This window comes from Pholis gunnellus (genome assembly GCF_910591455.1).
Source record: "Pholis gunnellus genome assembly, chromosome: 7".
Classification (NCBI taxonomy): Eukaryota; Metazoa; Chordata; class Actinopteri; order Perciformes; family Pholidae; genus Pholis; species Pholis gunnellus.
Genome location: NC_136533.1, coordinates 15,198,049 through 15,221,710, shown reverse-complemented (window position 1 = coordinate 15,221,710; position 23,662 = coordinate 15,198,049). Strand labels below are relative to the sequence as shown.

The 23,662-nt window shown below is 43.3% G+C and overlaps 4 protein-coding genes across 5 annotated transcripts; 1 reads left to right on the top strand and 3 right to left on the bottom strand.

Annotated features, from left to right (window-relative positions):
• Positions 1–607: 607 nt before the first annotated feature.
• LOC306699022 (fibroleukin-like) lies at positions 608–1,680 on the bottom strand (the record flags this gene model as incomplete). Its single annotated transcript, XM_079163523.1, has 1 exon — positions 608–1,680. The coding sequence occupies one exon, from the start codon at positions 1,678–1,680 to the stop codon at positions 979–981; it is 702 nt and encodes a 233-aa protein (XP_079019649.1). The 3' UTR covers positions 608–978.
• Positions 1,681–2,794: 1,114 nt separating this feature from the next.
• LOC306699021 (uncharacterized protein) lies at positions 2,795–6,391 on the bottom strand (the record flags this gene model as incomplete). The annotated part of the gene is made up of 1 exon (XM_079163522.1): positions 2,795–6,391. The coding sequence occupies one exon, from the start codon at positions 6,389–6,391 to the stop codon at positions 2,795–2,797; it is 3,597 nt and encodes a 1,198-aa protein (XP_079019648.1).
• A 5,175-nt stretch (positions 6,392–11,566) lies between these two features.
• Positions 11,567–20,696, top strand: LOC306698582 (lysine-specific demethylase RSBN1L-like; the record flags this gene model as incomplete). 2 transcript variants are annotated; one of them, XM_079162951.1, is made up of 8 exons in its annotated part: positions 11,567–12,056; positions 12,315–12,446; positions 12,823–13,532; positions 17,643–17,780; positions 17,877–18,019; positions 18,212–18,379; positions 18,496–18,604; positions 18,996–20,696. In XM_079162951.1, the coding sequence occupies 8 exons, from the start codon at positions 11,567–11,569 to the stop codon at positions 20,694–20,696; spliced, it is 3,591 nt and encodes a 1,196-aa protein (XP_079019077.1). The 2 variants fall into 2 exon arrangements, with proteins under 2 accessions (XP_079019077.1, XP_079019076.1); XM_079162950.1 differs by having other exon boundaries at positions 18,493–18,604.
• Positions 20,697–22,252: 1,556 nt separating this feature from the next.
• LOC306698583 (transmembrane protein 60-like) lies at positions 22,253–23,056 on the bottom strand (the record flags this gene model as incomplete). Its single annotated transcript, XM_079162952.1, has 2 exons — positions 22,896–23,056; positions 22,253–22,718 (listed from the first exon to the last, which is right to left on the bottom strand). Exon 2 carries the CDS (start codon positions 22,655–22,657, stop codon positions 22,253–22,255), a length of 405 nt encoding a protein of 134 aa, XP_079019078.1. The 5' UTR covers positions 22,658–22,718; positions 22,896–23,056.
• Between the last annotated feature and the right edge of the window lie 606 nt (positions 23,057–23,662).

Sequence of the window (23,662 nt, the reverse complement as noted above, 5' to 3'; positions counted from 1 at the left end):
CCTTTTTGGGGCCCTGTTTTCTGGGGCCGCAGGGTAGTCGCCCGCTTCATCCAGTTAGTATTGCAGCCTTTTACTGACACTACACATGGCAAGCACTGAGAGCTCTCATTTTCATCCCTTTTAGATGGAATAATTGGCCAAAATACCAACAGCCTCTCCCTCAGATGTTTGTGTTCTTTTATGTTGACGATAAAATATTTTACTTCCGGTCTTAGTCCGAGACAATTTAATTATCGTGACAAGCCGGATGTAAAATCTTGTATAAATTCAGCACCGCCCCTCTTTAAGTCTTGTCCAATCAGTAGGCCTATGTGAGGACCGTCGCAGGTGACGTCATTCTCTCCGCAAAGGCTGTAGGGAACTTGAGTCTTGAAATATTTAATTCCTCGCGTCCAAAGTTGTAGTCCTACTGCATGGGTCAGATTTAAACCTTGATGCTTCAAAATATGGATTTAACTCTACTTGTTATTGGTTATTTCGTGGCTCACTTTAGTTTGAAGATCATTTCCACAGAAAGAAGGAGAAACAAAGGCAAAACTATATTCATATTTTCATCAATTTTATTAATTTTAACAAAACAATCTTAATTACAAAACATCCCACACAGCTTCAATCAACCATCAACTGGCTTTCCAGTACTTCAATAATAATAAAAAAAAAAATGTCCGTTGCTACGAACCGTCACGAAAAACACAAATATATTAATATTAAAATGTTATAAAAAAGTTACAATGTAATTAGGAGTATTACCTTTGTAACTATGTACATCCTCAGTTATTGTCATATTATCCTGTAAACAAATCATTATTGCAGAATCAAACACCACAAGGCGGCAGCATTGTGTTAGTAGTGAACAATAACCGTGTGGATGGTGTACTAGGGTTTACTCAATTGTAAAGGGCATTTTAGGAATTTATGGTTGAAGTTAGTAGTTAAAACCTCCGGTCTTTTTCTAATGCCCTGGTAGAGAGTCAAGGTTCATGGTGCAAAGCTCTTTGGTCGGATCATCATCCTGACAGTTTTAAAAGACTGTCTCTCATTAGTGGGGTAATACTCTGTAGATATGTTATGCCACGTCCCCCAGAAAATCCCATCCCGGACTCCTTTATAGCTCCCGACATAGTATCTCCCGTTGAGATTTGCAGACATGCAGGCATCAAACCACCAGCCGGAGCTGTAGTAGGCCCCACAGTTTCCGGATGGATAGCGGTCGTGGTCTCTGTCCGGTGTGGTGAACGCCCTGTTGTTGTGATCATAACTTTTGCTGAAGCGGAGAGCATCACCTGCAGTACCCGAGTAACCGCCTACCGTCAGTCTGTAGCGCATCCTTTCACTCGCCACCCCGAACTGCTCGTACTCTGCGTACTCCATCACACCGCCAAAGTCCTCCAGCTCCACCCGCAGCACCATGTCCCTGTCCCGGGTCAGCAGGTGGATCATGTTGTTACCCTGCCAAAACTCCCCTCCATCCAGCTCCCCGAAGCCTGATCGGTACTCGGCCCAGGTCCGGTTAAAACTCACGCTGCCGTCCTGTCTGCGTTGCAGGAGCGTCCACCCTCCTGCATCCAGCTCCATGTCACACTGGACCAGGAAGCTTCTACTGCGGAGGTCAGGGGTCACCAGGTACACTCCGCTTTTTGTGCCCCCTCTGAGCAGGTGGTCGGAGCAGTCTCTTGGCATGGTAACTGTAGATAAGGAAAATAGAAAGAAATTACAAAAGATTATGAACAGTCTTTTCTCAAATCTTCCTAAATACATCTTGCCGTTCTTCGTTTAGAAAGTGATCTAACAAATGTCCTGCTTTCACTAATTTCTTTCAGGTGAAAATATCTTGCTGCTTTGATCTATCCTGAAATGTATTGAGTGAGGTCACAGGGCAACAGGTCAGGGCAAGCTACTTTTCCACCATAAAAAGATTGAATGTTTTCAAAGAATTTCAAGGTGGACCTCCAAAGTATATAAACAGATGATAAACCCATGGGGTTCTTTTTAGAGATAAAAGTAGGGCCTGGGTAAAAATAACACCAGTATTTTCCAAGTGATTGTTTGATAAATTAAACACAAATATAACACACATTTACAGTATGTTTACTGAGACAGGCAACTAATGTAATTGTAGTGTTCATATGCAGCATAAGAATTCAAGTGTTAAACTGAAGTATCATTAGATTGATTTCATGCCAAATTACTCACTTGCTCTCTAAGCCATGCTCCACTGAAGGATGTTTTAAAGCTGTAGGTCTACACATAGTTGTGGTTTTATTCTTAATCACGACACCCACGCAGTCATACACATTGTGCACACATATGTAAAATCCTCCCTGAGCCATGATGTGTGGTACAAAATTGATCTCAGGCATTTATTTATATGTGGTTCTTTAGTGCTTACTGTGTGGTCCTCTCTTTCTTAAGATCCTTTTAGCTCGTGGCATACCAATCTGCCAAGTGAGTAATACAATAAGTGTTTAAATACTATTTAAACTGCAGTATACTCTCAGCCAAATTATTGTGACATAATGTCAACAAAAGTCAATAGATTTTTATAAGGTCGGTTGTAAATTTCAGGGAATTTAATTGTGAAGTTGCATCTGCCTCCTCTCCTCTCTCTTTGTTAATACATTCCGTGACTGAAAAAGTAACAGTAATTACAGTATTGGTGCTGCTATACATGCTAATTATATAAAAGCTTTGTCAATAACAACCACAATCCCTATATAAAGTCACCTACGTTATGTGGAAATTCATAGTAGAGCATGCATACAAAAAGAAAACTTGATAAAACGCTTCAATAGCGTTAATAATATATCTTGCCTCTAGATGGTTTAAGTGTTGATTGTTTGCTGTCAGGCCTGCTGCCTCCTTGGTTGTCCTCTGGGTGGTCTTTTGGAAGCCCGTCCGGTGGTCTTCCATTTGGACTGTTATTGAAGAAAGCATCCACCTGGTTGATTTTAACACGCAGCTCGCGTGCACTGGGACTGGAAGACTCAGCAGCTGGGGTCTCGGGGCCAGAGGTGGCAGGGGTTGTTGACCTGAGGTTAGGGCTGATTGTGGAGGTAGTTTGGGCACTGGGGGTAGGGACTGGAATCATCATTTTGTCTGGGTCTTGAAATTTTCTAGGTGCTATTTCCTCCAGGTTGTGAAGTATCGTAGCTTGTAAGATGGAGTCAGTATTGGAAGCTTGACTCGGCTTTGTGGATCCTGGGCTGGTGCTAGGGATAACACTCGGGAGGATCCCACGGATGATTTTGTTTGGTCTTGTTGTCATTGGGATCGATGGTGGTCGACCGGCTGTTTGTGGCCTCAGATCAGACGTAGTCCTGCTGTTTGAGGTCTTTGGACCCAGAGTGGTAGTTTTCATCCTGCTGGGACTCAACTCTGCATCCCCTGGGGAATGACTGACTTCAGCAGTCCTTGTTACAGAGCCAGGTGCAGGTGGCATGTCAGTTTGAGAGTTTTGGATGTCATCTGAAGTAGACCCGCTGATTTGAGGATGACCTAAATCTGTTTTGGTCTTTAGACTTGGCTTTAGTTGCACTGCAGTTTTTGGCCTTTGGACAGATGTTGCTCCTGGCCTGACTGTAGCCCTGGTTGGTGGCCTGCGCCTGGGCGGAGGCCTCGGTTTGGATGTTTTGTTGGATTCTGCTTCAGGAATTTCATCAGGCACATATTTGGGCTTAAGATCAGGCATTTGGTCAGGCCGAGGTGATGCAAGCCCTTGATTGGTTTCTGGTGTTTGTTCAGGTTTAAGCTTTGCCTTTAGTTTAGTCTTTTGGTCTGTTGGAAGCTCTGGATGTTTTTGGTTAAGTTTAGGCTTTTGGTTTACTTTAGGTATTTTTTGGCTGGGTTTAGGCTTTTGATCAGGAGGTTTGATTAGGGCATGATCAGGAGTAAGCTTTTGTCCAGGTGTTGAGTCTTTGACAGATTTAGGCTCAGTCAAAGGATTTTCATCAGATTTTTCCATTGATTCCGTTTTAGGCTTTTGGTTAGATTTTGGAGTGGTGCTAGTTTTTTCTCTTCTTTCGGGCTTTTGAACAGATGTGAAATATTGGTTTATTGTTGACCTTTGATCAGGTTGAGTTTTTTCTTCACTTTTCTTTTTTTTGGGAGGTTTTTCTGTTTGGTCACGCTTGTCGGTTTTGAGAGGATGAACCGGCTTTTTCTTAGGTTTTGAGTTTTGATTAATTTTGGAGATTTCAACAGATTCAGGCTGTCGGTCAGTTTGAGGGTCAGGGCCCGTTGCGTTAACAGTTTGAGGTCTTTGATGAGATGGGGTCCTCTGAACAGGAGACATAGGCTTTAGATGAGATTTTGGCTTTTTAATAAGTAACTGGCTTTGATCAGTTGTATGTTCTTGGTCATATTTAGGTGTTTGAAGTTTTTTCAGATCTTGAACAGTTGGTAAATGATCAGGTAGAGGTCTTAGTTCAGGTTTTGGAATCTGGACTCGTTTAGGATCTTTGCCAGGTTTCAATTTTGGGTTAGAAGGTTTCTGCTTTTGGTCATGTTTCGTTTTTTTGTCAGGCAAAGAGGCTCGGTCAGGTTTACGGTCATTCTTAGGATTTTTAAGCTTTTGGTCTGCTTCAGACATAATTACAGGTCTATGCTTGTCACCGGGCTTTGGTCCTCGGCCTGGTAGAAGATTCACGTCCGTCTTAGTGTTTGAGCTGCTGTTCTTTTTAGCCGTCCATCGGCTGCGGTCTGCAATTCCTGGAAATGTCGTTGTGTATAAACTCTGACGAGGAGTCTTGGTGGTGGTTGTTGCTGCCGTAGTTGAGCTAACCCGACCCTGGAAGCCCGCCCCAGGTCTTGTACTGGTTGTAGAGGTGAATCTTGAAATGGCACTGGTTAACTGTAGTCTAGGACCACCCAGTGTGTTTATTGTGGCTGTTGTTGTTGGCCTACTTGTGGTCCTAAAGCCTTCCTCTGAAACAAGGCTTGGGTGCTCAGAAATGCCAGCTGCTCCTGGGCCTGTGCTTTGGGTTGGTCGTCCGTCAACAGCTTTTGTCATTCCTTTGACATCTGTGATCAAATTTGAAGTAGAGCTGGACAAAGAAGGAGGTGGAAAGGATGATGTAAAGGTTATCGCTTTGTTTGAGTCCATGGAGTCAGGCCTGGGAGCTAAACTAATGATAGAGTGAAGAGTCGGGCTGATTGAAACAAAGCTTGTCCTCTCAGTTGCTTTGCTGGATGCTAATTCTCCATCACTGTCTCTCTGTACACTCTGGACTGTTTTGATCTTCGTTCCTATCTCCCCGTCCTCCACCTCCCCCACGTTAATAGTCTTTTCTGCACGCCCAATGCTTTCTGTCTGTTTTGGTTTCTCATTATTTCGCTCCACTTTTATTTCCATTTCCTTTTTCCTCTCCTCCCCGTCCTGCTCTTTCGGCTTATTTGTATTCTTATCATGGCCCTCAGACATCTTTATTCCATCACTGCCCCTGTCTTCTTCAGTTTGGGTCTTTTTCTCTGTTTCCTTTCTTTCATCTCGCCATATGTGACGGTCACTTTTTTCAGTTTTCTCCTCATTTTTGACATTGCTTGTATTTTTCCTATTTTTTCCATTCTCCACTATATCATCTGGATCTCCCTTTGAATTCCCTTTTCCATCTTTGTCTTTGTTTCTGTCCGTCTCCCTGTTATTTTTTTCAACAACCATTTTTCTGACAATATCCACTATTCTCTCATTTCCAGCAGAGGTTGGCACCTTTGCCTGCCCCAGTTTGTCTTTTCCTTTTGCACCCTCTGTCTTTGTTTTTGCATCCTTTTCTGCCACTTCTCTTAAGGGGTTTTCTCTCTCAGTTTCTTTTACGACCCCTTTATCGCTCTCTTTCTCTGCTTCCCCTATCTTTCTCTCTTTCTCTTCGAATATTTTTCTTTTTTCTGAGTCAGTGTCACTATTTCCTGCCATAATCTTTTCCACTTTAACACTGCTTGTCCCACACTCCTGGCTGAAATCTTTTGGCCTGTCAGAATTTCTCTCATTCGGCCAGTTCATGTCATCCTTTTGTCTATCTGTTCCCACATCCAGCTTTACATGCTCTCCTTCTCTTTGCTCTCCACACTCTCTCACAGTTTGGCTTACTGTACAATCTGCACACATCTTCCTCAGTTGGTCCACATTGTCCTTCAGCTTCTGCAAATCCTTCACAATGTTCTCCAGCTCTCTGAGCTGCTTTGGCAAATGGAGAGTCAGTGGCGGCAGACTGAATTGGTATGGGCACATGCTCTCATCCTTCCCCTGTCTGCACGGCCCCTCGGGTCTCAGAGTTGCAGCACAAGGTCCAAATCCATGATCCCCCAGGAGTTCTCCTTCATCAGACTCTGCTGTGGTCGCAGACAGGCTCGAGAGGGCCAGCAGGGTCCCGCATATGCACAGTGCTGGTAACCTCATCGTGTCCTGAGAGTAAAGAGTGAAAGGATAAGAGGGAAAGAGTGTAAAAAAGACCCACCTCAGTTTGAGACAGTGACAGTGAGAGGAGGAGGTAAGGTGGGAGGGAGAAGAGGAGGGAGGGGGAACTGATTGAGCTGTTCAGTGGAAAGTGAGTCTGAGAGAGAAACAAGGAGGGAGAAGCTTTGAGAGGGAAACAGCTGAAAAAAAACCAATAGTGAGAGGAGGATTGTGTGGATGTACTCCTCAGTAGATGGTCTCAGTGAGACAGTGGATGGTAAGTAACATGAGGAAGTGGTACATTATTTCTTCTTTATGATATAAGCAGAATTAGCCTTTAACAATTGTATCTCAGTCACAATATAGCTTAAACTGTGAAAGCTATAAACATGTCTTATTGTAATCCTATAATTCCATTCCATTGTATCTTCACTGTAATCACATCACTTAATGAAGACCATTTGTAATGCATTCTCACTCTATGATGCACTGATATTGCAAGTGCATCATGGCCATGAATATGCATGTGTGTCACAGTTGCTTTGGCAGGCACTTCCCAAGGTTCCTGTCGGCTCCACAAACATGTGATAAACAGATGCAACAGGTCAAAAAATGCATCTGATGCAAAATATTTGCTGCCGGGCCAGAGCCAAGAGTTTGTTACTCAGATTTGTAGAGACATATTTCATTTTACTGTAAGCTGCATGGTTTAGTTGAGCTTCTGAATAATGAAAGTCAGTTTCAGATTTATCCAAGAAGGTCGTTTGATTTAAATGTCATGTCAGGGGAGAGAAATATCTCATGTGCTATTGACTTTATTCTGACAGCACTAATCCTCAACAAGTGTTGAGAATTGGTGAGGCAATCTCTGAATCTCTGGGTGGGGAGACTAAGTTCGCTGTGTGCTACCAAGATTTTGATTCTTTGCTAAGTCATTCTGTCTACATATAGTCAGGAAAAAAGAAAGAGAAAACACAGTCACATGAACTAAATGAGGCATCTGCTTGGCAGGGAGTTTAGATAATGAGGCTTTAGTTTCTCAGACTCAGGGTCAGTCCTACCACAGGATAGGAGATATGAGTGATTGTATGCAATGCCAGTGTTTGATGTTTCAGAAATGTATCCATTTTGAATAGTTATTAGTCCAGTTAAATTGTCTTATTTTTAGACTGCGATGAAACGTGACCCTTCTACATTCTTGTTCTCCGTGTCTTTCATTGGCCGGTTGCTCTGACTGCACTAAGCTGGAGAGATTTCTCAGCTGTTCTCTGATAATGACAAAGGAAACCGTTTGTTTAGCGAGAGGACTGTGGGAAGCATCAGGTTAGAGATGAAAAACAAGTAAAGGTGGAAGAAAACCCAATAAAGAACAGCCATGACCTGCAAGTTGCGTCTGGAGAAACGGCATTCTGAACGGGCACAACAACTTAAAATGCAACAGTTTGAGAGTCAAAGAAAAGGATTCAATCATTTCAGTTTTTTAACCCGGAAAAGAGGCTGTATGTTTCAACCAGACAATATAGAGGCCTTGTAATCTGTGCATATAAAGAGGGGAGCCAGCTATCAAAGCATACTATATGACTTCACATTGAAAGTCCTTCTACGCTAATGCAGCTATGAACTCATTTGACATTGAAAATTCATGGCAGGATAAAAGCCAAGAAGAAGTGTCCTCTCACCTTTCACAGTCGCTTCAGTACTTCAACACTTACACTGGGAAATAGTGTGAGAGAAATGTTTACACTCTCGAGAGACTTCTGTCTGAACACTAGGCTGTATTGATTTATTATCATAGAGCCACGTCTTTTACAGCACAGCCAAGCATAAATCTCAGACAGTCGTTGCTTGCCCACAACAAACTAACAACAATGATTAATGCAGTTGATTGAGGCTAGGAGAGTCAGTTATTTTGATAGTTGCCAATCTAAATGAATCCATTTTCTTCTGCGGAGTACAGCAAGGAACTCTATTATTCCCAATAATACCCTCACTACTGGCTTTACCCATTTATGGACAGCTGTCTTTTTTCTCCTAAGGGTGCCCTCTTGGGACAAAGTGTTTTTGAATTCCCCCAGTGAGCTGGCTTGGCCCACTCTCGATCCTGGATCGTGTAAACACTGTGGTTTTTTCCATGCAGACTAATACAAACATCTGACCATCAGTCCTGCTTAGCTGCCTGGGCTTCCTGGCAGATCACTTCATCTCCCTCCACTTTGGGCAGAGGAGCCAGTGTCGTCGGTCTGTTATGTGCATAAGTGTCCCATTTCCAACTGAACTGGAGTAAACCCAATGACTGTCGTAGTGCAGTGCCAGTCCCTTCTAATACCACAATCTGCCTGCTTGAAGGTATAAACCAACCTGGTCAATATTATTCTACTGACTCCCTGTTTGCATGCCAAGAACAAATAAACATATATTCATTTGGCAAAAATAGTTATGTCATACAACACCTGCCTTAATCCTGTAGATCAGTGTGTATCAGTTTGAAATTAAACACCTCAACTCTTTGGTACTCCCTGTGTCACACACACACACACACACACACACACACACACACGAATTGCCAATATCTTTATTATTTCAATAACTGATACATTATTTTGCCATGTGTGAGAATATTTTTCATCTGTCAATTGACCAATAGAGATTCTTAAAAATGAAACGACCAAAGTGTCTCTCACATCTGGGCTGGATTTTCTACAGCTAGCCAACACCAGATAGCGTCAGGTCAATTTGTCTCTAATCCAAAAGCCTGCACTTCATTTATTAAAAATGTATATTAAAGAATCTTTGTCTAGATGAAGGATATGGAAAGCGTGGTGACGTGGGAATGGGTTATTTACTGATGTCATCTTCTGCCCAAGGGAAGTTGACTCTGAGATGAAGGTTGATGTATTTGTGCCCCTGGCCATGCACGAGAAAAAGGCAAGAATTATTTTTTCTTTTTATTGTCATGAACTTTTTATATAGTCGGCTGCCATAAAGGCATTAGATTTAAGCTGTTTGCTTTTTCATCATATCCTATCCTGATGTTCATATGGATGTGTGCTGCACTCTGTGTATTTCACAGCTGTGATTAATAGAAACCATGCATGCATAATACAGTGTACATGTAAATGCACAGACATGTGTGACTGAGTTAATTGTTTGTTTCTTTTTCTCTGTACCAATTCTACATCAATATTTAAAGGGGATTTTAGGCTGATCAAAGTATTTACTTTGGATTGACAATTCTTGTTAGAATACTGAAGGTCAATGGTGGAGCAAGGTATTCAGATACTAATACCACATTGTAAAAAGTACTTCAGATAAGTACTTAAATAAATGCACTTTCCACCACGTCTGAAGGTGCTAAAAAGGGTTATTCTGTCCGCACTGCCTTTTGTACCTTACAATAACCTTTACTTTATTATTCTACAAACTGTGTCGTCTTCTCTGTTGTAACATGTTTAAGTGTCAGTGCTGAGTGTAACATTCACCCGACGAACAATTTTGGTCAAAAGAAATAAACAAATCTCATTTTAGAGTAAGCTAATGTCAGTGCTGATGAACACTGTGTACACAATCTCTTTGGCAGATTAAGACTTCTACTTTAGTGGCAACAGATAGAGACAAGAGCATATGAATAGATGTGGACTGAGAGAGGACCTTTTGACTGAACGGTTGAGAGAAATGTAATTTTCCACTTCTTTGCAGGATTTGTTTCTCTTTTCTGCCATAATAAAAAGGTAACTTTCATCCAATATAAGTATGTTTAGGAATTGTATTGAAGTGTTAACCACAAAATGTTGACTTTAAGTGAATAATCGTACTCGGATCTTGGACTTAGTAAAAGTAGTGACCACGTCTTGTGCAACAGAAATTGGTATGTTTTCAATTGACCCATCCCAACATTTGCAAATGTTTTTTACAGAAGCTGTAATAACGGCCGTGAGGGTCAATAGATGTGATGATTTTCACAGAGCTCCACATTGAATTTACATCATTATACTGCCACCTAGTGACATTTTAAAGAAACATCTCAGAATACAAATTCATTAAATTTCAACTACTTTAGACTTGAACTTTAAAACATATACTATATATATGCTCTCTTGCAACAGATGGAAATTTGACACTATTATCTAAAAAACACTGTGCACCAATGTTATAAATATCTAAACTAGTTTAATGAGGATTTGTGATTTAAAGACATTTTTTCATCAGAATATTATAAACATATGCAAATATTTTTGTAATGTACCAACTCTCTTTAGTAATTAATACCATTATATGCATCTTCAAATTAGGTTTATACGTTTAGGCTTATAAAAAATTGTTTAAGAACATGGTGAACTTAAAAAACTGCATTTGTTGTAAAATTATTAAATACTTAATATTTTTTGTTTATGGCAGTAAAATATAACCATTCATTGGGTGCAACAGTGTAACCATCACACACAATCATCACACAATCAAGGAAGTTTCTTCTCTGATCCATATGTTCCTTTTCATTTATGTTTTGTCATACAGTACGTTGTAGGCTACAGAGTGTAAAGCCCTCTTTGGCCTATTTTAAGTTATTTATCATTTAGTTATTTAGGAGCAGCATGTTGGGAATACAAATCTTAAGTCTAATGCTCCATCCTAAATAAATATGTATAAAAAAGAACGCAAGTATTAAGCAAAAGGAGAGTCTAAACATAAGAGTACCAATAAAAATAACTACAATAAAAAGAGCTAATGTGAGGAAGAGTCAGAGACACGGCAGCCAACCGCAGCGCAATCTTACTCACTATGACAAAAATGAATGAATTATTTTAGGTCTAGTCAGGATTTTTTAAATAAATATTCCCAATGAAACTAGTTGTTTCAACTTTATCCGTGTATATTTTTTCAATAATAAGAATTACTACTTATAATTGAGCAACATTTCCATGTTTTTCCTGCACATTTGATAACAGTGTGACTGTCCAGCCCAGACTGTCCCGAGATCATGAATGCCCTCTTGTGTCGGTAGACCTCCTCTGTCCTCTGGTGATTGTGCAGCAGCGCCACAGCGAGCGGTACAGTACTGTTTGTTGTCCTGCAGGCTGTAAACAGACGCTACGTGCGTCGTCACGTGGCCCGTAAGCCCCGCCCCCGGCCTGGCTCTCACGCACCAGTTACGTCTGACCGTAAAAAATAGAAACTTCCAAGATGGCCGAGGCCGTGGACTCCATGCATTTCGCAGCAAACAGCAAAACAAATTCCCCTAAACCCCTGATAGCCAAACGACCGCCGGAGAGCCGACCGCAGTCTTCCAGCGACATCTACCCACCGCCCCCTAAGAAGGTCCGAGTGGAGGAGAAGGGCCTGAAGCACAGGAAACTGAACGGAGAGGTGTGCGCAGGGGAAAAACACAACGGGAAGCAGAGTTGTGGGAGCCCAGCGAAATGGAGTTTCGGCCCGGCCAAGGCGAGCCACTCCGCCGCCACCGCGGTCCCAGCTACTCCCGCTCGGAAAATCTTCAAAATCAGCAACTTCCTCGCGTCGCCTCACAAGACGAAAAAGGCGAAAGAGAAACGGCACAAGGAGAAGGAGAAAAGCACCGAAGCGCAGCGGAGCTCCGCCGCTGGTGTGGAGAGAGTGAGCCCAGCTAGCTGCCATACAAAGACCGAGAACGGCGACGTGAAAATGCTACAGAGAGGTAGGGCAACACAGACAGCTCACTGCTCTGTCAAACCACTTCGTGGGCACATTTACAACTCTACGCGAGTAATACTGCAATGAAACGATTCAGTAAATGATTACATAATGTCCCCTACCACAGGCCCCGGTATTTATTAGGCCCAGATGGTGATTTATACACGTGGAAATGTTTGCTCGTCTGTTGTGTTGCTCAGCGTGGATGTTTAGCGGCAGTTCACCCCCCACGCGCCGTGTCCTCTTCTTCTGCTCCTCTCAGATCACCACGTGAAGGAGAAGGACGGAGAGAAGAAGAAGGAAAAGAGCAAAGAGTGGAAGGATCACACGCTGACACCTGTAACGTTACATGACTTTGCAAGAGAAAACGGAGAAGTGATGTCTCCGCAGAAAGGTAGGAGTGACACGTGACGTCCATCAGTTGGGATGAAAAGCACATGTTCTTTCATTATTTTGGGATAACTTTGAACTAAATGAGTCCTTTAAAGATGGTGATGTTGGAGCTGTGGCCGAGGCCCTTTGCTCAAGTCATCTCTGATTAATCCAATATGATTAAACATCCAATTTATAAGAATATGTCAGAAATTTGAATGAGCTGTTGATTTTAAGAGGGAAACTTGGTCATAACAAAACCTAACCATGCATTACAGTTACACTAACATAACCCAAAGTTGTCAAAGTTCACATATAATCTGAAGTATATAGAACAGATGCCTCACATGACGCTCACCATTGTACTGACTATATACATGTCTTCTCCACCATTGCAGAGTCTAAGGAGAAGCCCAAATCTGGGTCTGAAGAAGACCTCCTGCTGAAGAAACTCAAGAAGAAGAAGAAAAAGAAGCACAAAGATGGAGAGCGGGTGAAGGAGAGGCACAGCCGACCCAAAATGTACCATCGCTCCTGCCAGACAGTGTGTTCAGGAGTGTCTCTGGGTCCGCCCGAGTTCCTCAGTCGAATAAATGGGAACAGCAGCATCAACAGCAGCAGTCTACTCCACACCTCTGCTGCACCACCACCACCACCACCACCACCACAACACCACCACCAGGACCCTCCTGTTCCTGGCGCCATTTCTGCCTCCATCTCCTCCATGGTCAGGGAAAGACTCGGCTATAGCTCCCCACTCCACTGCGCCACGGCCCCGGGCCTGTCAGGTCTGGAGTTCGGTCGTCTGATCCACATCGAGCAGCAGGCCAACGGGGGGGCGTCCGTGGCGCACGCCTACACCGAGCAGCTCTCCGGCCTGTCTCCGGCCGAGATGCAGCGCTTCGCCCAGGAGTTTGTGACCCTGTCGTTCAGCGAGGACGAGGCCCAGGCCGCGTGTTTTGTGATGGGAATCATCCACGGGGCGGCATCCTACCTCCCAGACTTCCTGGACTACTTCTCCTACAAGTTCCCCAATGCGCCAGTAAAGATGGAGGTGCTCGGGAAGAAGGACATCGAGACGACAACCATGGTCAACTTCTACTCTCAGGTAAGATTGTTCTTGGTGTTGTTGTTCCTCTCTTCGGCAGACAACGCGGTTTGAAAGCTCTCTGTGTGTGTGAGAGGGGATGCTGAAGTGTTTCAGTTTGTAGTCTGGAGGTGTGTGCCGCACAGACTCAGCTGCTACAAGCTGAAACAACAGGCTAACACTTTCTTCTGTGTCTTTTGAAGTTTTCTGTGTTGTCAGTCTGTTGACGGACGGAGCTTTCCTCTCTGCCTCGGGTCATCTCCACTGGTTTCAACGTGTTTCAGCGTCCAGGTTGTGTAGTGGAGCAGAAAGCCCTTATGTGTGTGTGTGTGTGTGTGTGTGTGTCACGTTGTTTGCCTCTTTACATAATGGTTTCTTGATGGGGATTACGACACCTTCAGTTGGAGTGGTGCTTTTAACTCAGCCCCTTAAAAAGTTGACTTCTATATGAGTTCAAAATAGTTTTGGTTGAATGCTTCGTGAAGGTAGCAGCAGCTACGTCTGCATTTGAGACGTTTGGTGGTAACACTGGTTTGGTTCGTGTCGTTGTCTCTTGTCAGACGATTGTGGGAGATAATCTTGTTTTACAGATTTACAATTATTCTCTTTAAAGGTTTCATTTCACAAAGTATAACGGAAGTCAAACAAATAAAACCCTAAATCTCATTTATTAATTTGACAAGATATATGTTTTTATAAAGCATTTGTCTTTGATTGTTTGTAGAAAGGACCTTTCATACAATAACACGTTTGTAATCATGAAACCTGTTTTATACAGTGTTTGTCCGCTGTGCATGTGTTCAACATAGATTAATGTCAACTCCATACTGACATCTAAATTTAATCTACATCTATTTTCAAATAAATCATTTGAAAAGAAGTACCGTTAACTTCTTTTCAAGTGATTTATTAGTGATTACTAATACATCTGTTATATCTTCAGTTAACTACGGCTACGCGGCGTTTCAGCATCGCCTGAAAACGAACATCACGTGACTCTTCACGTACACTGGGCATGTGGTGCTGGTGTAAACAGGAAGTAGAGTGGTTACAGAAAATACATCAGTTTTATAGTACTCTTCATTAATGAAAGGTCGTGTTTGATACTTAAGATCTTCCTCTAAAATCTTCCTCTATAAACTCAAACCGAAAGTTTTATACGTTTTATTTTTCAGACTTAGTTACAGCGCTGCGGGTCTTGCGCTCTCTCTCACAACAAATTTACTTCAAAATGAACAACATCAAAGTTTACTAGACTATGGGTCCATAAAGGTGGTCAGCACACGTCTCCTCTCCGTTTCGTTGTTCTCTGTTCTTACACTTGTCCTGGAGAGCTTTTATGCTTTTGTTCCTTTACAGTTAATGTGTGGACTTCACAATAGTTGTGCAGAACAAAATAAGCATCAATAAATAAAGTAAAATCCTCCGTTTTCTGTCTTGTCGTCCTCCTCAAAGCCGCTAACCGTGACTTCAGACGTCCGCTCCGTATGTCTGATAACGCCGCAGGACACGCCGCTCACTAGTCGCTCCAATAACAGCTGCTTCCTCCGCATGTCGACAGTAGTAGAATTATAAAATGCAGAATTTAACTTCACAACAGCTGCTAGTGAAGACAACAAGGCCAGTAACGCCTGTAATCAGTTGAACTAACCTGGTAGTGGTGGATAAACGAGGCTGCTGTTGTTTTCTTTAAGAAAAGAGTCACGTGATAGGGGCGTGACGAATCAGGGACGGACACGTCACGACTGCAAAGACCCATTCAAGTAGCGGACGCAGGTGTTTACGTCATCGGTTTAAAACGTAGGAGGTAACCCCGGAGGTTACTCCTCGGCGTAGTGTGGACGCTCAGTGTAAACGTAGCAACATGTGTGCGTTTTAAAATGTAAGCGTAGTGGTGTGGACATGTTAGAAATCTAATCACTGAGGCAGCAGTTAGTTGAATTATATTTCTTGAATTAAAAAAAGTGAGAAATATTGTCCACCCTACACCTTAATCAGTTTTATCTCACATCCTTTGAACATGTTTTTATTCAGTTCATTTAGGACAGGAAAACTTAATCGCTGTTCGTTTCATCCTGTTGCTGTTATCAGGAAAAAACTAACTCGATAGAACTGTCGGCGTAATTTCTTAATTTAGCCATTTCGTCCGTAGCGTCACTTGATGACATGGACAGTGTTGAAGCAGCAGCGTTCATCGCCTCTCGAGTTGTGAGTGAGTGACTCGTGACTGTTTGTTCTTCAATCGATCAAGAGAGTTTCTACTCGCACTGAGCCAACATGTGCAAGTAACGGATGCGCGACGATTACACGCATTTATTCCACAGCTTGGCCCAAGAGCCGAAAATACGCACTAATTTAATCATTTTTCTAAAAGTGTTTTGTTCCTGCAGGCGATGAGTCACAGACCCCGGGGGTCTTTTCTCACTTTGAGAATCACAGTTTTGAGTCTTGTGATGCTGCAGCCTGTTTTTACTCTTTTGTTTTTCTCTTTTTATTAAGTCAAGTACACTTGGAGAGAGGATACAGCAAAATGTACTCTATATTTTGTTAAATAAAAGGTCAAAACCTACTGTTTCTTTTGCTGTATATCGGGTAAACGTGCGACTGGAGGTCTGGTCGTCGTTACTGAGTGAACGCCATGTGTTAGGTGTCCATGTTTAGTTCGGCTCATTGTTCTGCAGGAATATAAATCTTCTGCTGTAAAAGCATTGTCAATAGTTGAATAGTGCTGTGCTGGTCTAGTCGATTCTTTTTAACTCACCAACACCAGAATAGATGAAATATGGATTGACTTTAAAATTCCAACTTTTTTTCAATTGTCACACTTTTGAGGATTATTTGTCCTATGCTAACATTTAGACTGGGAAGTCTTACAAGAAATAAGTATGTTCTGCTCTAAAGAACTGCATTTTTATGAACAGTTGTCTTCTTTTAAAGTGTACACATTGGCAGTTGTTAAATAAAAAGGGTCTATTAATTCAATCAGCATCTGGTGTCATTGTCTATCGTTGTTAAAAGGCCAACACGTCCTCCTACTGCCACTGTGTGATGCACCCTTAAAACACAGGTCGTAATTAGGTTTTTCACATTCAAAGCTTCCATTTTGGTTTTTCAAATCAAGCCTCGAATATGATGACATCATCACCCTTAAAAAAAATCCTAAATTTGAATAAATGATTCAAAATGAGTTGGTCTTTTTATCAACTGTCTTTAATGAATATTGCTTGTCAGTTTCGTGTGTGTGTGTGTGTGTGTGTGTGTGTGTGTGTGTGTGTGTGTGTGTGTGTGTGTGTGTGTGTGTGTGTGTGTGTGTGTGTGTGTGTGTGTGTGTGTGTGGGAGAGAGTCAGGAGGAGAAGGTGGACTGTTACTGGAAGTTATTAATCTTAATTAGTTAACTGAATTAATTCAAACTCACTTGGAGCGATGCTTTATCACCTAAACCCATGATTGTATATTAGTGGAGCCGAATCTTAATCTGCAGCTGTGCATACGGCGTTTAAACAGAATGATGACACGAAGACATGCAAAAAAATACAGAAATCACAAATGAATGAAGCTTTGAACCATTGAGTTCATTCGCTATATGTTACAGAAAGAAAACACTAAAGCATCAAAATGATCAGCATTGAATTCCCCTGATTGTGACACATATTAAAGGTTTATAAGTTGATGAGTTGATTCATGAGAGCTCGTTCACAATGTTCCAGTGGACACTTAAATGTTGACGTTTGTTCAGTAAAGTCTTCTCTTAATGTCTGCTGAGGGACTCGTGAACCTGAGTCCTGATTTAGTCATCGGGTCGTTCTGGTTGTCTAGATTTGACAGCGCTTTAACGTTTGAGTTGGGTTTCCACAAATGTCTCTGTAAAGCAGTCTTTCATTCCTCAGTAACAATAGCTCGCCTTTTTATTTGTCGTGTTGACATTTGCCTCTCTTGATGTCCTAACTCTTTGTATTTAAGCTCCTGTTAACTACCACGCAGAGTGCAGTGGAAAGGTCTCACCAACTACGTTAAGACCACACAGGACGGTGCTAGTCTCACAGCTGGCAGTAAAGTACACGTCCGAGTGGGATATTGTGATACCTGCCGGGCGAGGGTCTAATCTGTCTTCTCTGTGCTCCCTCCTGCAGGTGAAGCGGACTTATTCCCAGGGAACGTACCGTGCCGGGGCCATGCGGCAGGTCAGTCTGGTCGGTGCCGTGGATGAAGAGGTTGGAGACTACTTCCCCGAGTTCATCAACATGTTGGAGGACTCTCCCTTTCTGGAGGTGAGTGTGTTTGTTATCTCCGCATGTGTGTACACACCCCATGAATGGCGACAACTCATTATTTAACGCAAACTTTCTCGCCCTATGTTTCTGCAGCGGACTCTGCCCTGGGGAACGTTCTCCAGTCTACGGCTGCAGAGCCACACTGAGAGCGATGACGGCCCCATAATGTGGGTCAGACCGGGAGAACAAATGATCCCTATGGCAGACATGCCAAAATCACCCTTCAAAAGGAAAAGGTGGGTTGACGCATTGAGTCTGTAAATGTGAGCCAGTGCACAGCTGTTGTCGTCTCGCCTGTATCTTCGTTTTTCTAAAGAATTAGTTTGAAGTAAAGCTCGTGAAGCTAAACGCGTGAACTACTTTCAGCTCAACGTGCCATGTACGGGTACTTCACCATATCCTGACGGTTGTGAATGAATGAATTTCAGGTCCACCAATGAGATAAAGAACCTGCAGTATCTACCCAGAGCCAGTGAGCCCAGGGAGATGCTGTTTGAGGACCGGACGAGAGCCCACGCTGACCACATCGGTCAGGGGTTTGAGAGGCAAACTACTGCTGCTGTGGGTGTGCTGAAGGCTGTCCGCTGCGGAGAGGAGTGAGTACACAGTGACATCTGTTTACCTGATCACGTACAGTACACACACACACACACACGTTTGTATTAAATACCTCAGATTAGTAAACAAGACTTTACATATTGCCTTCTAGCAGTGATGCTCCCGGACGGATCACCAAAGATGTTGTGTGTTTCCACGCTGGAGATTTCCCAGATGTGGTCATGAGGCTGCAGCTGGACCTCCACGAACCTCCGCTGTCTCAGGTGGGTCAGTTATTAGTCGTGTTTAGTATGATACAGTGGTATGAAGGTTTTTTTCCTTCTGCTTATGAGATCAACCGTCAAACATAAGAGCATTTAGCCGCTAAAGAGACATATTCCTCCCAGGAGACCAAAAACAGAGCTTGAAGGGTGACTATTAGATTTACATTTGCTAGGTAGCAAGAAACCATAACCCCGCTGGATGTGTAAATATTATCACCATATCAACTTTATATGGTGACAACGTGTCAAAGTTGTTTACAGTTTGTTGCATTGTCCCCAAGTGTACAACAGCCTGTGCAATACATGATCACACTCGTAGCATGAAAGAATTAAAACATTTGTTTATTTTATTGAGGGATTACTAAATCTCCCGTGTTCCCTGCCTCTACAGTGTGTACAGTGGATCGACGACGCCAAGCTGAACCAGCTGAGGAGGGAGGGGATCCGATACGCCCGAATCCAGCTCTACCACGATGATATCTACTTCATTCCCAGAGGAGTTGTCCACCAGTTCAAAACCGTGTCCGCTGTCTGCAGTCTGGCCTGGCACATTAGACTCAAACAGTATCACCAACACGAAGCGAAGGAGGAGGAAGACAAGTGTGCACCTAGAGAAGAAACGCTTCATATCAAAGAAGAAGAAGAAGAAGAAGAGGAGGAAGAAGATGACGAAGAGGAGGAAGACGACGAAGAGGTTGAGAGGAGGGAGTGTCAGCCTGTTGTACGGATGCTGATGAAGCTAGAGGATGAGGACAACGAGGAAGAGGAAGGGCCACCCTCACAAACTCCGACACAGATTTTCAAGGAGGAAGAGCAAGAGAGCAGAGCCGAGATAAAGGGGTTAACGACACAGTCTGGACCTTTCGTCAAGAAGGAGAGAGATGAAGGTGTTCTCACTCACACACTCATGGAGCCTAAAACTGAGGAAGATGAGAAAGAGGAAGGTAATGGAGGTGCAGACACATGCCGGACACTGCAGAAGGGCCATGAGGAGGGTACAATGGACAGTTCGTCCTTAAAGTCACTACCGCAGATTAGGAGGGAGAGTGATGTGGAGGAAGAGAGGCAGCAAAAGACAACTGTACCAGGTCAAGGTGTAAAGGAGAAAACTAAAGATAGTATGATGAGCACTTACAACTCCCCACAAATCAAAAAGGAAAAAGATAAAGGAAAAAGAGAGAGAGATGAAAAGGAGCGGTTTAAGGAGAAGAAGGACAAGGAGAGGAGTAAAGAGAAGGAAAGAGAGAAAAGGGAGAAGGGTAAAGACCGAGATAGAGAGAAGGACCGGGCGAGAGAGCAGGAGAAAGTTAAGGCCGAGGGAGGAAGAGAGGGTGGTACAATAACGCAGGTGAGGAAAAAAGAGGACGAGGAGCGGACAAGAGAGGGCAGCAAAGCCTCTCAAACCTCCCTGCCTGCACAGAGAGACGAGAAGTGGGCCAAGGAGTGGGACTTAAAGACGCTACCCCACGTCAAGAGAGAGAAGGAGCACGATAAAGACAGGGGAGGCGCACAGGGGGCGTCCTCCTTACGACCAAACCGAGAGGAGGCCCGGGACGCCTGTTTGCATAAACACAAGTCTTCACACGGGAAGAAGGAGAAAAGCGGTCACAGGGAGGGCAAAGAGGGCAACGCATCGAGCACACAGGGGGTGCAGGCAAAGACGGGCAGAGAAGACGGGAAAACTGGCATTCCCAAACCTGCAAATATTCAGGTTAAGAAGGATGGAAAGAAGGAGAAAGACGTCAACAGTAAAGAGGAGAGGAAGAAGTCTGGTCCTGCGCCACCAGAACACAAACCACCACGGACACTCATCACCTTTGACCTCTTTAAGCCGATGGAGGCTCACCGAACTCTGGCCCTTTCCTTCACAGACAGTCGGCCTAAGACCCACCACCACAGTGACTCTAGAGGCTCTTCCTCGAAGCCCGGATCTGACAATCGGACAGTTGTGCCCTCTAAAGGTCCAAAAGTAAAGGACACAGTGCAGGGGAAACCTGGCACACCCCTACAGGACACTCGGCCGCAGCAGCACTCGTTAAAACAGCCCCTAAAAACACACACCCCCCAAACACAGAAAGACTTCTTAATATGAATGTCTAGATGTCTAGTCTTCTTTTTTTACTGTACAACTTACGCTGAGGCTTTTGTTAAAGTATTTGAAAATGCATCCTTCCTTCAGACGTAAACTGGGCTTTCTAAATGTGTTATTGACGATGTCACGGCCACATTATTCCAGTGTGGCAGTGGGAAAAAAGGATGCACTCTCCAAGTATTTTATCAGGGCCTAAGAATGTAAGCTAAGTAGCTCACTTCACGTTTGTTAGCGAATGTATGTAGGCTCTATATAAAATGTTATGTGACCCATGTGTCAGTGCCTGTGCACTACTTAGCTTCGCTCTTAAAGCACCTATTTTAGGTACTGGACTAACCAGTCTGAAAACAACCATCCTTACTCCCTGCTGTGGGAAGTACAGACATTCATACATGCGTTGAAATCCTCTTTGCTTTAGTAGATGAGGTTTGTTGTTTATGAGCACTCCAAAACCGGAGCAAGTAGTTGTTTTCAGACTGGACGTTGGTTGACTCACACAGGGCTGTATATGATACTGTATGTACCAAAACTGTACAGTATAGATGTTATTAGCACCAATGTGAGAAAATGTATACAGAAATTGCATATATTTTTTGTAAGACAAGTTTTATTTTCCATAGAACTTATTTATATCATTTGTCTGTTTTTATTTGAAACCAATGTTTGTGAAAATTTTGTTGTAAATACATTTTATTTCCTAAGATAATGATGGTAGTGTGATTTATACTCTGATGAGAACCTCTCAATAAATGGTTCAAACATATTGACTTAGTTTTAATGTCTCTACCGCATTTCATGTTAGTAAAGTTTCAGTATTTGTCTTCTTTTTTTCTTCGGGCAACATGAGATGAGAATGTTCGTCCAATGCTGAGAACTATTGCACCGGTTGTCATGAACTATGATGCCACAACAGTTGATATATAGTTAGAGGAAGTTATGGATTTACATTCAAATCGTGTCCGTGGCAGAGGGTTGGAAACTACCGACATAATACATCATGTGCGTACCATCACACATGGAAGTTGTGAGGTTTCACAAACGGATATAATATGGCTTAGTGGATCATTTCATACTGTTAATACACTTCTAGTGTCAGTGTCTGAGGATCCCGCAGTTAAAGGTGAACTGAACACCAACATTTAGTGTAACAAGTAACTGATTTAGGACAATGGCAGATCACGTGTGTGTCTGCTTAACTCCACTCCTTAAACCCAGTCTTACCGGTCTAGCTTATGTACAATTAAACTCCTATTATCCTTGTTGAGCCTGAAGGCGATGTGAAGGCTGGAATTATTCTAAAAGATGCCAAACTGTGCCCCGGCCCTGTGTCATTAAGTCTGCAGCTGCTGTGATTTAACTAACTTGAAGCAGACGCGGTGCACGTGAACAAAGAAACAGCAGTAAATGTGGATCGGTCATGTCTGATACCCGATCCACACCACAAGGTCAGTATCGGCCCCGATACCAATCCAGTAGATCAGATTGGTGCATCCCAACCGAGGGGTACTTGAGCATAAAGTTGTGTCACCCGTGTTGTACTTCAAAAGTCCTTTGGTTCATTCCCTCCTGTAGTGGAACACACTGTGTCCCAGCTCCACCAGCGCCCCACCCAGCAGCACCCACAGAGGGACACACACCACGCTGACCCACATCTCAGTGAGCCTCTCCAGGCGGGAGCACAGCGTCAGGCAGAAGGCCAGCTTCAGCAGCAGGGCCGTGAGGTACCACAGCCTCCTCTTCAGGCTCTGCTCGCCATCGCGGGGGTCAAAGTCAGGCTTGCAGCGCCCCGCCATCTTCACTATCAGCATGAGGATGAGGATGGTGTCAAAGGTCCAGACGGGGAGGAAGATAAGAAACCAGTTCCAGTGGATCTTAGAGTCCAGCTTGAGGACCAGCATGATGAGGAAGATCAGGGCGAAGCTCCACGAGAGGAGCACTCGCTGGACCAGGGACATCTTCATCTACAGAGGACCGGCACAGAGCCAGTCTCACCCTCACCCGGAGAGACACAACCACGGGGATCTGAGAACCACAACACCAACAGACTCAATCTCCTCCTCTGATAGATAAACGGGACTCACACACCACCGTCCAGGCTCATTTAGCGGTTCACCTTACTTAGTGTAGACCTGAAGCTACTGTTTGTTAGCTAACTTATGAAATCCAAATGAATACATTGTTCAAAGAAAGATGTCTTACCAAGTCGACTAGGACAGTCAACCTGTTTGAAGACCGGCTCTTCACCAGCGAGACAAACGTCGGCACTTTTAATCTTTTAGTTTTAAACTGGAAGCAGCTCGATCCCAGCGAGGAGAACAGTGTAGTTAGCTTAGCTGTGAGCTTTTAGCTACTTCAAGCTTTGCTCCGACAGCAGTTCATAGCAACAACTCCAAGTTTTCCGGTCAGTCTTTACAAAACAAAAGCATGGATTTATTCAACTGCGTTTTATTTTGATACGTACCTGCAGGCTTCCGGTACCCCTTTCGCAAAACAAAGCGCGATGTTATCAGCTGATGTCTTTTGTTTTGAGGACAGTGAGTCCATGAGAACTCCAGGTCCGTTTACTAGATTTATTTCCCATGGCAATTAACTGAAAGGTCTGAAATAAATCTAGTAAGTTGACTTTGAGATAAATATTTACTATTGCCACTGTCAAGAATTCATCTTCAAGCTCAAACTGAGGGGTTTTACATATATATATCTATATATATAGATATATATAGTAGCTAAATGCTGGTTATTTTGGGGTGATAACAGTATTTTTAGAATTTTTTTAATCTAGATTTAAAATATGACAAATCATAATTCTTGGTCAAAGTGTTCTAGGATAAGGCGGAGGTGGGAGGTAGGCTACATTGGGGGGATTATTCGGACTCATGAACTCAGTATTTCTAAAATTCTGGCTGCAGCCCTCGATTATAGGAAGCACATCAGAAGTCTGTGTTGCTACTCATACACACACACAA